Source organism: Salmo salar, chromosome 10, assembly GCF_965601325.2.
Source record: "Salmo salar chromosome 10, fSalSal1, whole genome shotgun sequence".
NCBI classification, from domain to species: domain Eukaryota; kingdom Metazoa; phylum Chordata; class Actinopteri; order Salmoniformes; family Salmonidae; genus Salmo; species Salmo salar.
This window is the reverse complement of record NC_138300.1, coordinates 119,290,374-119,303,363: the sequence shown is the minus strand read 5'-3', so window position 1 is coordinate 119,303,363 and position 12,990 is coordinate 119,290,374. Positions and strand designations below refer to the sequence as shown.

The following is a 12,990-nucleotide window of genomic DNA, read 5'->3' as shown; positions in this document are numbered from 1 at the left end:
GTCCTGTCTTCCCACATCTCACCTACATTATCTGTCCTGTCTTCCCACATCTCACCTACATTATCTGTCCTGTCTTCCCACATCTCACCTACATTATCTGTCCTGTCTTCCCACATCTCACCTACATGTCCTGTCTTCCCACATCTCACCTACATTACCTGTCCTGTCTTCCTACATTACCTGTCCTGTCTTCCCACATCTCACCTACATTACCTGTCCTGTCTTCCCACATCTCACCTACATTACCTGTCCTGTCTTCCCACATCTCATCTACAATACCTGTCCTGTCTTCCTACATTACCTGTCCTGTCTTCCCACATCTCACCTACATTATCTCTTCAGTTTGTGCTTTCCTTATACTGTACATAATGCCTCAAACGTTGGATTTGTTCAAATGCTTGTCTTTTAATCACTGAACACAAGAGGATCATGCCACTTCATGGTACTCAGCAAAAACACATTCCCAGTTGATCTGAGGGTATACCCTCCACGTAACCAGTTCTGGTTGTAAACTGTGACATCATTTCCACCAATTTTGCCCACTGGGTACAGATGTAAAATGGGATTTTACATTTCATAAGCTGAAAGCTCGGCATATTAGCATAATGCACTTTGAGTATATACGATACAAGTAGTATACTTTAAAGTACTAATGTACTATACTATGATTTAAAACGGCAAAGCAATTAACCACGGACATTACATGAGCTCCAGAGAAGGAATTTAAGACTACATGTTTACAGACACAAAATCCTCTGTTCCTTCTTCAAACATGACACAATTTTAGCTCCCTATCTTAGTTACAATACAAATACATGTGGATACATTGAATAACAAGTGTTGAGTAACTCTACCTTTTCCCATGCACAGTACAGTATACATAAGACAGAGATTAATGAAGAGTGAATAGCTGGTCTCCATGTGAAGTCACACAGCTGTGGCTGGCTACCTTCTGTCTTTGACACTAGTCATCTGGATCAACGATTTGGATCCTGTCCTTATTGATCCTTCTTGTCTCCAGCTCCACCCTGAAGATTCTGAATTTCAAATAGTAATAAAAAAAATAGACAGTCAAGTGGTGAAATCAGTCCTATCAATGTTGGTGAAAAGTTATTTGCGATTCATTTATTGGGGGTAGATTAGGGTCAAATGAATTGAGAACCAATCACAAATATGCCTACCATGATGCATTGACGTGTGTGTGTGTGTGTGTGTGTGTGTGTGTGTGTGTGTGTGTGGCGCGGTGTGTGTGTGTGTGTGTGTGTGTGTGTGTGTGTGTGTGTGTGTGTGTGTGTGTGTGTGTGTGTGTGTGTGTGTGTGTGTGCGTGTGTGTTTTGTGTGTGTGGACATGTTTAACTATACTTGTGTGGACCAGAAGTCCCCACAAGAATAGTGAATGAACATTTTACCAACTGGGGATATTTTATTGGTCCCCACAAGGAGGTTTAGCGTTACGGTTAGAAATAGTGTTAGGGTTAGAATTAGGTTTAAGGTTAGAATTAGGTTTAAGGTTAGGGTTAAGGTTAGGGTTAAGGTTAAGGTTAGGGTTAAGGTTAGGGCTAAGGTTAAGGTTAAGGTTAGGGATAGGAGCTAGGGTTAGGTTTAGGGTTAATGGGACCCATTTTTAATGGGACTGAATTGTGTGTCCCCACAAGGTTAGTTCTATAAGACTGTGTGTGTGTGTGTGTGTGTGTGTGTGTGTGTGTGTGTGTGTGTGTGTGTGTGTGTGTGTGTATATTACCTGTAGTTCGTTGTGCTTTGTCAACAGTCTGTCATACTCCTTTGTCAGACCGTTAGTCTGCCTCTTCATGGCCTCCACCTCAGCATTAGACTTACGCACAGCTGCACAGACAACACACACTTCACTCACGTATACTGACATATAGATTTTATACATAACAACTGTCTTTGAAATTGGATACAACAGCCTACGTATGCAAAAGTTAAGCTATTATTCTGATGTGCTAGACTAGGGCTGTGGAGGTCACAACATTTCGGCAGCCGGCGATTGTCAAGCAAATAACTGTCGGTCTCACGGTAATTGACTGTTAATTAACGTTAACACATTTAGCATCTCCTGGCTTCCACACACAGCCTACAAGCCACTGATGCAGACCTTTGGAACATCTACATTTTTAAAAAGTCCTAATAAATCCATGTAATGTAGCCTACACCTTCACAATAAATCCATGTAATATAGTCTACACCTTCACAATAAATCCATTATTTATTTTAGGCAGGTCTAAAGAAGCATGATATGAAGAAAATGTCATCTATTTTAGAAGAACAGAAAAGCATACTCTGAGTTGTCCTTAAGTTAGGCCCTGATCTGGCTATGCCATATGGCTGTGGGCTACACAAGTTCATTTAGCAGACAACATTTGGTTAGAATTCCTTGGCATTATTTTATAGTATGAAGAATACAATTGAACAAAGCTGATTTATTTATTTTTATTTTCCAAATAAATTCTGTGAGCAGTTAACAATGAAATAGGTCCTCCTATATGCTTAATTTAGAGTTATTAATATAACTTTAGTTGTTCAATAAACGTTGAGATATGTTTTGCCGTTTTATACATGCTGTGGGCTACACAAGTTCATTTAGCAGACAAGATTTGCTTAGAATTCCGTGGTATTATTTTATAGTATGAAGTTAGCACGTTTGGTAGGCTACTAATGACCATCAATAGCATCAGAGCTTGGAGAAGTCCTAATTACCATGGCTAAATGGTCACGTGGAATTCGACTGCCTTCATGACTCGTGATCACCGGTGTGGTGGTAATACAGTCACCACATCAGCCCTATGCGTGACCCCTACCTACATGTACATATCTACCTCAATTACCTCGTACCCCTGCACATCGACTCAGGACTGGTACCTTGTGTATATAGCCAAGTTATTACCTCATACCCCTGCACATCGACTCAGGACTGGTACCTTGTGTATATAGCCAAGTTATTACCTCATACCCCTGCACATCGACTCAGGACTGGTACCATGTGTATATAGCCAAGTTATCGTCATTGTTTATTTATTCCTCTTGTCTATATTGTTCTCTCTGCATTGTTGGGAATGGCCCGTAAACAGTGGTGTAAAGTACTGAAGTAAAAATACTTTAAAGTACTACTTAAGTAGTTTTTTGGGGTATCTGTACTTTACTTGACTATTTATGTTTTTGACAACTTTTACTTTTACTTCACTACAAGAAAATAATTTACTTTTTACTCCATACATTTTCCCCGACACTCAAAAGTAGTCGTTACATTTTGAATGCTTAGCAGGACAGGAAAAGGGTCTAATTCACACACTTATCATGAGAATATCTCTGGTCATCTCTACTGCCTCTGATCTGGAGGACTCACTAAACAGAGAACATCCCTGGTCATCCCTACTGCCTCTGATCTGGAGGACTCACTAAACAGAGAACATCCCTGGTCGTCCCCTACCTCTGATCTGGAGGACTCACTAAACAGAGAACATCCCTGGTCATCTCTACTGCCTCTGATCTGGAGGACTCACTAAACAGAGAACATCCCTGGTCATCCCTACTGCCTCTGATCTGGAGGACTCACTAAACAGAGAACATCCCTGGTCGTCCCTACTGCCTCTGATCTGGCGGACTCACTAAACAGAGAACATCCCTGGTCATCCCTACTGCCTCTGATCTGGAGGACTCACTAAACAGAGAACATCCCTGGTCGTCCCCTACCTCTGATCTGGCGGACTCACTAAACAGACATGCTTCTTTTGTAAATTATGTCTGAGTGTTGGAGTTTGGCCCCTGGCTTTCCTTAAAGAAATAAAACAAGAAAATGGCGCCATCTGGTTTGCTTAATATAAGGAATTTGAAATGATTTGTACTTTTACTTTGACTTTGGATACTTAAGTATATTTTAGCAATTAAATTTACTTTTGATAGTTCAGTACATTTAAAACCAAATACTTTTACTCAAGTAGTATTTTACTGGGTGACTCACTTTTACTTAAGTCATTTTCTATGAAGGTATCTTTCCTTTTACTCAAGTATGACATTTGGGTACTTTTTCCACCACTGCCCGTAAGTAAACATTTCACTGTTAGTTTATGAAGCATGTGACAAATAAAATTTGATTTGAAGACAGGTTTGGTGGTCAATTCCATTTAAATTCAGTTAATCAAAAAAATGCAAAGTAAACATTAAACAGTTTAATTCTTGATTCAATTCCTGATTACCCACCATCCTCTGCAGTCTTCAGTTCCTCCATCAACTTCTCTGCCTCCTTCCTCAGTAGCCGTTTGCCTGCAGTTGTGTTTTTCTCCTCATCCAGCAGAGCCTGAGCAGACAGCACTTTCTTATATTAGTTATTTTATTGTGAGGTAAATGTTCTCATGCATGAATGAATGGTTTATTTGTCAGTTAGGAAAACAATTTCGTACATCACATGGTTACATAACGGTGCAATAAAGTGCACACAAACAAGAAACACAACAATGACATCATCTGACAAAAATACCCTTCACAACTCCTTGGCTAGCTTAAGTTTGTTAAACATTTATGTTTTAAGTCTTCCACGAGAGATGACTATCGACTCTCTACTGTACATATAAAGTCAGATAGTGCCCCTTCCAGGCCCTCTTCCTGACTCTGGTGTTCACCTGTTTCAGAAGCAGGTTGTCCTCCTGGTACTTCTTGGCTGCCTGATTGGCGCTTTCCGCCTGGGTTTGCAGGCTGGTCCCTGTTACCGTAGCGATGGCCACCTGGTTTATCAGAGTCACCACTCGCCGCATCACACTACAGGGGCAAGAAGTGATAAATGAGTGACACACTAACCCGAAGTAACCCTAGCCTCAACCATAACTAGGGTTAAAAAATTCTGGTAACTTTCCCAAAAGTCCCTAGTTTTCCAGAAATCCCGTTTGGAAGATTTGTGGAATCAGGAAGGAATAAGCAGAAAATTCAGGAATTCTCCACCTGGATTTCTGGAAAACCTTTTGCAACCCTAACCACAACCCTAACCATAACCCTAACTTAATGGTCACATCCCAGTTCAACCCTAACTAGCTTCAACCACAACCCTAACCCCAGGAAGTTGTTGCATGTCATCTATGATAAACCAACCTAACTTTCCTGAGTGATAATATTAAGTAGGACTCACAGCCAGAGGAAGAGGGAGAAGCCAGAGATGTAGAGGTTCCTCTGGGATCTGAACAGCTTCATGTGGAGGTGGTCAAACAGGTTGGGGTTCAGCTTGGCTTCTCCCATGGGCTCTGCATTGGAGTACTTCCTCACCTCTCTCAGAGCATCTTAGGAGGGAGATACAGGGAACAGTTGTATTAGTGTCTATATCTACGCTCTTAAAAAAAAAGGTTATTCAAAGGGTTCTCACATGGGGACAGTGTATGGAGCATAGAGAACTGATTACTAGTATAACAACAGGCTGAAGTTAATAAGCTTGCCGTTTCCCACGGGCTCTGCACTGGAGTACTGCCTCACCTCTCTCAGAGCATCTTAGGGTGGAAACAGGGAACAGGTGTAACAGTGACGTATAGCAACTATAGCACATTACAGCAGGGATTATCACTAGATTCAGCTGTCAGGGGGCCGCGAAATATTTCCAAACAATTTGTAGACTGCAAATTGACTCCATGAAGCCCAAACAGATATAATATTTGTGTGATGAAAAGCCCTTGGAGCTGGTTTTCTGGTCTTTTATGTCCAACAATAAAAAATAACACTTTTGGGGCCAAATAAAATCCCCAGCTGGTCCCCAGTTGGGGATCGCTGGACTACAGGACTGATTGTAACACTGTGTAAAGCCAGGTATAATGCTTTATAACTTGTTGATATAAGCACGTATATGCCTTTGTATGTCTTGTAATGTGTATAATATGTCACTAGACTATGAGATGAAACTATAGAACAAGGAGAATTACCCCGCAATCCTATAAAAGGTGTCATTATGGAAAACTTTCTGACTATCTATCTACAATAGATTCAGTGTTGCCATACCAAAGACCCAACCAATATACTGCAAGTATGATGAGTTACCACAGAAAAGAATGATGAGGATGAGTATCATGGTAAAGAATCCCTTGTTCCAATACGGAGCGAACCAGTTCCATATACTCAGGTTGAACAGTGATCGCCATCTGCAAAAAGCGAAAGTAAGAGTTAGAAATTTAAAGAATGAGTAGTTACAGACAACAAGTTACTTGGTTCTTTGTATATGTCTGTGTAAATAAGTTACAGAGGGTCAAAGATCATACCCCCAAGAAATGCTAACCTGGTGAGAGATTAGCATGTCTTGAGGGGATGATCTTTGATGCTCTGTAACTTTCTCACTCATCAATATTCCCGATTCCCGATATTCCCAATTCAGGATTATCCATCCATAGTCATGGTAGCATCCACATTAATATAGAAGTGTTTAGAAACATATTCTATTTACAATAAAAGTGACTCCAAATGACACAATACATTATTTACCATTCATTTCTATTGGGCACAAAATAATCTGAAACACAAACAAAACAAACATCAAATGCATCCAACAAGTTTGTAAAGTCAGAAGCTTGATGTAGTCATTGCGTGCTAGGAATATGGGACCAAATAGTAAACTTTTGAATACTTTATTTATGAGAATTTTTAGAGGTATCAATAATTTTGACCCCTAACTTTTTGAGACAAAAAATTGTTACTTGTTTAAGAAAATGTCTTTCTCTGATCAATTCTTTTAGTATAAAATAATATCATTATAATATCATTATTATCTTTCTCTGATCAATTCTTTTAGTATAAAATAATATCATTATTATTAATTGTTTGCTACATTATAGCTCAGTATTTGAATTGTATATACAGTTGAAGTCGGAAGTTTATATACACCTTAGCCAAAACTCAGTTTTTCACAATTCCTGACATTTAATCCTAGTAAAAATTCGCTGTCTTAGGGCAGTTAGGATCACCACTTTATTTTAAGAATGTGAAATGTCAGAATAATAGTAGAGAGAATGATTTATTTCAGCTTTTATTTCTTTCATCACATTCCCTGTGGGTCAGAAGTTTACATACACTCAATTAGTATTTGGTAGCATTGCCTTTTAATTGTTTAACTTGGGTCAAATGTTTCAGGTAGCCTTCCACAAGCTTCCCACAAATAGTTGGGTGAATTTTGGTCCATTCCTCCTGACAGAGCTGGTGTAACTGAGTCAGGTTTGTAGGCCTCCTTGTTCGCACACGCTTTTTCAGTTCTGCCCACAAGTGTTCTATAGGATTGAGGTCAGGACTTTGTGATGGCCACTCCAAAACCTTGACTTTGTTGTCCTAAAGCCATTTTGCCACAACTTTGGAAGTATGTGTGGAGTCATTGTCCATTTGGAAGACCCATTTGCGACCAAGCTTTAACTTTCTGACTGATGTCTTGAGATGTTGCTTCAATATATCCACATAATTTTTCTCCCTCATGATGCCATCTATTTTGTGAAGTGCACCAGTCCCTCCTGCAGCAAAGCACCCCCAGAACATGATGCTGCCACCCCTGCTCTTCACGGTTGGGATGGTGTTCTTTGGCTTGCAAGCATCCCCCTTTTTCCTACAAACATAACGATGGTCATTATGGCCAAACAGTTCTATTTTTGTTTCATCAGACCAGAGGACATTTCTCCAAAAAGTATCATCTTTGTCCCCATGTGCAGTTGCAAACCGTAGTCTGGCTTTTTTTATGACTGTTTTGGAGCAGTGGCGTCTTCCTTGCTGAGTGGCCATTCAGGTTATGTCGATATAGGACTCATTTTACTGTGGATATAGATACTTTTGTACCTGTTTCCTCCAGCATCTTCACAAGGTCCTTTGCTGTTGTTCTGGGATTGATTTGCACTTTTTGCACCAAAGTACGTTCATCTCTTGAAGACAGAACGCGTCTCTTTCCTTAACGGTATGACGGCTGCATGGTCCCATGGTGTTTATACTTGCGTACTATTGTTTGTCCCATTGTAACGGGGTGAGTGACTGGTTGCTGGGAAGTCAGGCGCAGGAGAGCAGAGATGGGTGATAACAGGAGAACTTTAATATACACCCTGGCCCAAAGGCACAGGCGAGGCAGCACAAAGCACAACCTCGGTAACATGAACCGGATTAAACAAAACAAACAAACCTAGGTTTGAAACAAACCTAGCGCAAGCCAGCCTGTAGCGTAACAACCTACACAAAGAACAATTCCACACACAGACATGGGGGAAACAGAGGGTAATATACATTTAGTCTGATGAGGGAATGTGAACCAGGTGCGCAGGAAAAACAAGACAAAACAAATGGAAAATGAAAGGTGGAGCGGCGATGGCTAGAAGACCGGTGACGTCGACCGCCGAACGCCGCCCGTACAAGGAGAGGAACCGACTTCGGTGGAAGTCGTGACACCCATGGTGTTTATACTTGTGTACTATCGTTTGTATAGATGAACGTGGTACCTTCAGGCGTTTGGAAATTGCTCCCAAGGATGAAACAGACTTTTGGAGGTCTACACATTTTTTTCTGAGTTCTTGGCTGATTTCTTTGGATTTTCCCATAATGTCAAGCAAAGAGGCACTGAGTTTGAAGGTAGGCCCTGAAATACATCCACAGGTACACCTTCAATTGTCTCAAATGATGTCAATTAGCCTATCAGAACCTTCTAAAGCCATGCCATCGTTTTCTGGAATTTTACAAGCTGTTTAAAGGCACAGCCAACTCAGTGTATGTAAACTTCTGACCCACTGGAATTGTGATACAGTGAATTATAAGTGAAATAATCTGCCTGTAAACAATTGTTGGAAAAATGACTTGTGTCATGCACAAAGTAGATGTCCTAACCGACATGCCAAAAGTATAGTTTGTTAACAAGACATTTGTGGAGTGGTTGAAAAACGAGTTTCAATGACTCCAACCTAAGTATTTGTAAACTTCCGACTTCAACTGTATTAGTTTCAAATAATATTAATGTCCCATAGCTCAGTATTTGTATTATTTATTAGACACAGACTTTTTGTTTTGCTTATCTTTATCAAGGGTGCCAATAATTTGGGATTGGACTGTAAATGTTACAGTTTTGGCCAAATGTCAGAAGGGAAGGCTTAACGCTTCAACCTGGTTAAATGCTAGGATATGATTCCCCACAGTACCTCTTGGCAGATATAAAAGGCAGACAAAGGATCAGAATGACAGCTATCTCCACATAAAGGAAGATAGCCACCACAGTCCACTGGAGAGTCATCTTATGCTGGGAGTCCACTGTGGAGAAACAACAACACTGTAAATACATACATAAAATGCACAATTCAATATCCAGCAGGCAAAACTGAGCTAAATGTTTTTGTTCTTATGTACAAAACATCACAAGGCTCCTTAATCTGTGTTTGCATTTACATTTTAGTCATTTAGCAGACGCTCTTATCCAGAGCGACTTACAGTAGTGAATGAATACATTTCATCCTTTTTTCTTTTTTTTTTCTGGCCCCCCGTGGGAATCCAACCCTCAACCCTGGTGTTGCACACACCATGCTGGCGTTGCAAACACCATGCTCTACCAACTGAGCCACAGGGAAGACTGTCATGTGGTTCTGACAGAAAAAGACTTTGAGGGACGATAGACCAACAATACACTGACTATTCACTTCTTATCAATCTATACTAGGTAACAGTGGCGTGATGATTACAAGTTATTACAGCGGGTTAATAACATATGATTATACACATGTTACCTGAATATAGTATACTTTTATTTTAGTTTAGTGTTTACTTTTTGGACTTTCCTATTTTCTATCACTGAGTCCATGTTCAAAATATGAATGGAATTTGAACCGAATGCAAACAATGCAAACCTTTACAAGTTCATTTAATAATCTAATCAACTGAGTGAATTTCCCTGATCTGACCAGAAGAGAAATTCTTTACCGGTTCTTTAGCTACATAACAGTGTGGGCACTGTGGAGATATCATAACAATGTATACCGAAACGTTGGTGTTGGTAAAACAATAGAGACACCAGAAATAGTCTATAACTATTCCTAATGCTCTACAGCATGAGTGGCTAACATGTTAACTGTTAACATGCATTTACAAATACAGTGCAGCCAAAGTTATTTATATCTCAAGTTATTTTCTAACTTCGCCACAGTTGATCACCTAAAGATCATTTGTCAAATCAACAGTACGTTATCTTGCTTTCTATACTGTACATGGGAACCATGTCGACACACCCAAACAAGCAGAAATAGAGTTTGAATCTTACCCGACAAATATGGTAGATTAGAACTAGACCAGGACAGAACATACCCCCACCCCCTCCTCTGAAACCCCCCACCAACCCACCCCCCCCTCCCCCCCGCCCTGCACAACAGCTGTTCATGACCAGCCTCTTAAGCCCTGACGTCACCTGAGAACTTGAACAAGACCCCTATGCCCTTAAATAAAGCCATGACCATGCGATATTCTAAGCTGAAAGTAAACCCCTGTCATTGTATTGAAGATAACTAATAAATAAGGTTCAACTTGAATGTGTTTCATAGTATCAAGGCATTGCCATTTAGTCTGTGGACTTAGGATCTAGGCCTCTCTAATATTCCATATTAGAGAGATATTAACCATTTCACTGCAAATAAAGCTGCTGATGTCTTGGCTCAACCTAAACACTGAGATACTTAACATCTCAACTAGAGGTCGGCCGATTAATCGGAATGGCCGATTAATTAGTTTTCATAACAATCGGTAATCGGCATGTAACCACCACATATTGCACTTTTACTTTCTCCAACACTTTGTTTTTGCCTTATTTAAACCAAACTGAACATGTTTCATTATTAATTTGAGACTACATTTATTTTATTGATGGATTATATTAAGTTTAAATACGTGTTCATTCAGTATTGTTGTAATTGTCATAATTACAAATATATGTATATAGAAATTGGCCGATTAATCGGTATCGGCTTTTATTGGTCCTCCAACAATCGGTATCGGTATCAGTGTTGAAAAATCATAATCGGTTGATCTCTAACCTCTAATATCCAGAAAAACGCATGTCAAAAATTTTTATAAATTGATTTGCATTTTAATGAGGGAAATAAGTATTTGACCCCCTCTCAATCAGAAAGATTTCTACTATCTTTGGGGATCACCAATTACTGGGTCAATGAAAGTATTTTGAGTATGTAGAACTACTTTAATGTATTGTTTCTCCTACCTTCCGTATCAATTTGTTCATGATAATTGTATAGTGCCTTCAGAAAGTTTTCACACCCCTTGACTTTTTTCACATTTTGTTGTGTTACAAAGTGGGATTAAAATGGATTTAAATGCAATTTTTTTGTCAACGATCCACACAAAATATGTTGTAATGTCAAAGTGGAATAAAAATGTTCAAAAATGTTTCTGAATGGAAAATAAAACAATAATATATCTTGATTGAGTCAATAAGTGTTAGAATCACTTTTGGCAGAGATTACTAATGTGAGACTTTAATACTCTCTAAGAGCTTTGCACATCACTAAAAGCTTTGTAAAATATTTGCCAATTATTCTTTAAACATGTTTACAAGCTCTGTCATGTTGGTTGTTGATCATTGCTAGACAGCCATTTTCAAGTCTTTAAGTCAAAACTGTAACTACGACTCTCAGGAACATTCAATGTCGTCTTGGTAAACAACTCCAGTGTATATTTGGCCTTGTGTTTTAGGTTTTTGTCCTTCTGAAAGGTGAATTTGTCTCCCAATGTCTGTTAAAAAGCAGACTGAACCAAGTTTTCATCTAGGATTTTGCCTGTGCTTACCTCTATTCTGTTTATTTTTTGTATTTTTTTTAACTCCCTAGTCCTTGTCGATGACAAGCATACCCATAACATAATGCAACCACCACCATGCTTGAAAATATAAAGACTTGGATTTGCCTCAAACATAACATTTTGTTTTCAGGACTAAAAGTGTATTTGTTTTCCATAGTATATGCAGTATTAATTTAGTGCCTTATTGCATACAGGATAAATGTTTTGGAATATTTTTATTCTGTACAGGCTTCCTTATGTTCACTCTGTCGTTTATGTTAGTATTGTGGAGTAAATACCATGTTGTTGATCCATCCTCTCCTATCACATCCATTAAACTCTGTAGCTGTTTTAAAGTCACCATTGTCCTCATGGTGAAATCCCTGAGCGGTTTCCTCACTCTCCGGCAACTGTATTTTTGTATTTTTGTAGTGACTCGGTGTATTGATACACCATCTAAAGTGTAATTAATAACTTCATCATGCTTTTTTTTTTACCATTCTACCAATAAGTGCCCTTCTTTGCAAATCATTGGAAAACCTCCCTGGTCTTTGTGGTTGAATCTGTGCCTGAGATTCACTGCTCGACTGAGGAACCTTACAGATAATTGTATGAGTGGGGTACAGAGATGAGGTATTCATTCAAAAAGCATGTTAAAAACACTATTGAGTCCTTGCAACTTATTGTGACTTGTTAAGCACATTTTTACCCCTGAACTTATTTAGGCTTGCTATAACAAAGGGATTGAATACTTATTGACTGAAAACAATTCTGCTTTTAATTTTCAATTAAGATGTAAACATTTCTAAAAACACAATTCCCTGTTGACATTATGGGATATTGTGTGTAGATCAGTGACACAAAATCTCAATTTCATCCATTTTACATTCAGGCAATAACACAACACAATGTGGAAAAATACATTCTGAATGTACTGTATACATGACATTATGCATTAGGCCTATCTCTATACTATGTACTATATATTGTCCACTGGGGACATGTTGCAAAGACATTTTGTAAATTGTCCAGCAGAGGATGCTATAGTCTAACTTTAGACTGGATAATGAATCGAAAAGGCTCTCTCAAAAAAAAGCTATCCATCCTAATCCTCATTGTCAAGTGAAATAGAAAATTGCCATCAATAATTGAAATACTCCTCTTTCCCCCACCTTAACTTCAGAGTTTAATGACAGCACCTTTAAGTCCTGTTGAGCA

The 12,990-nt window shown here is 39.0% G+C and overlaps 1 protein-coding gene across 1 annotated transcript; it reads right to left on the bottom strand.

Moving 5' to 3' along the window:
• Nucleotides 1–385: 385 nt before the first annotated feature.
• Nucleotides 386–10,276, bottom strand: LOC106561700 (B-cell receptor-associated protein 29). Its single transcript, XM_045688502.2, has 8 exons — nt 10,247–10,276; nt 9,138–9,246; nt 6,031–6,131; nt 5,138–5,285; nt 4,638–4,773; nt 4,219–4,315; nt 1,742–1,842; nt 386–1,037 (listed from the first exon to the last, which is right to left on the bottom strand). Exons 2-8 carry the CDS (start codon nt 9,227–9,229, stop codon nt 999–1,001), a joined length of 714 nt encoding a protein of 237 aa, XP_045544458.1. The 5' UTR covers nt 9,230–9,246; nt 10,247–10,276; the 3' UTR covers nt 386–998.
• Between the last annotated feature and the right edge of the window lie 2,714 nt (nt 10,277–12,990).

Excerpts from the sequence above, each read along its gene's own strand:
- LOC106561700 (XM_045688502.2), bottom strand. The coding sequence starts at position 9,229 with ATGACTCTCCAGTGGACTGTGGTGGCTATCTTCCTTTATGTGGAGATA. Across the intron at positions 6,132-9,137 it reads CCTTTTATATCTGCCAAGAG|ATGGCGATCACTGTTCAACC; the intron begins GTACTGTGGGGA and ends CGCTTTTTGCAG. Across the intron at positions 4,774-5,137 it reads TTCTCCCTCTTCCTCTGGCT|TGTGATGCGGCGAGTGGTGA; the intron begins GTGAGTCCTACT and ends TTGCCCCTGTAG.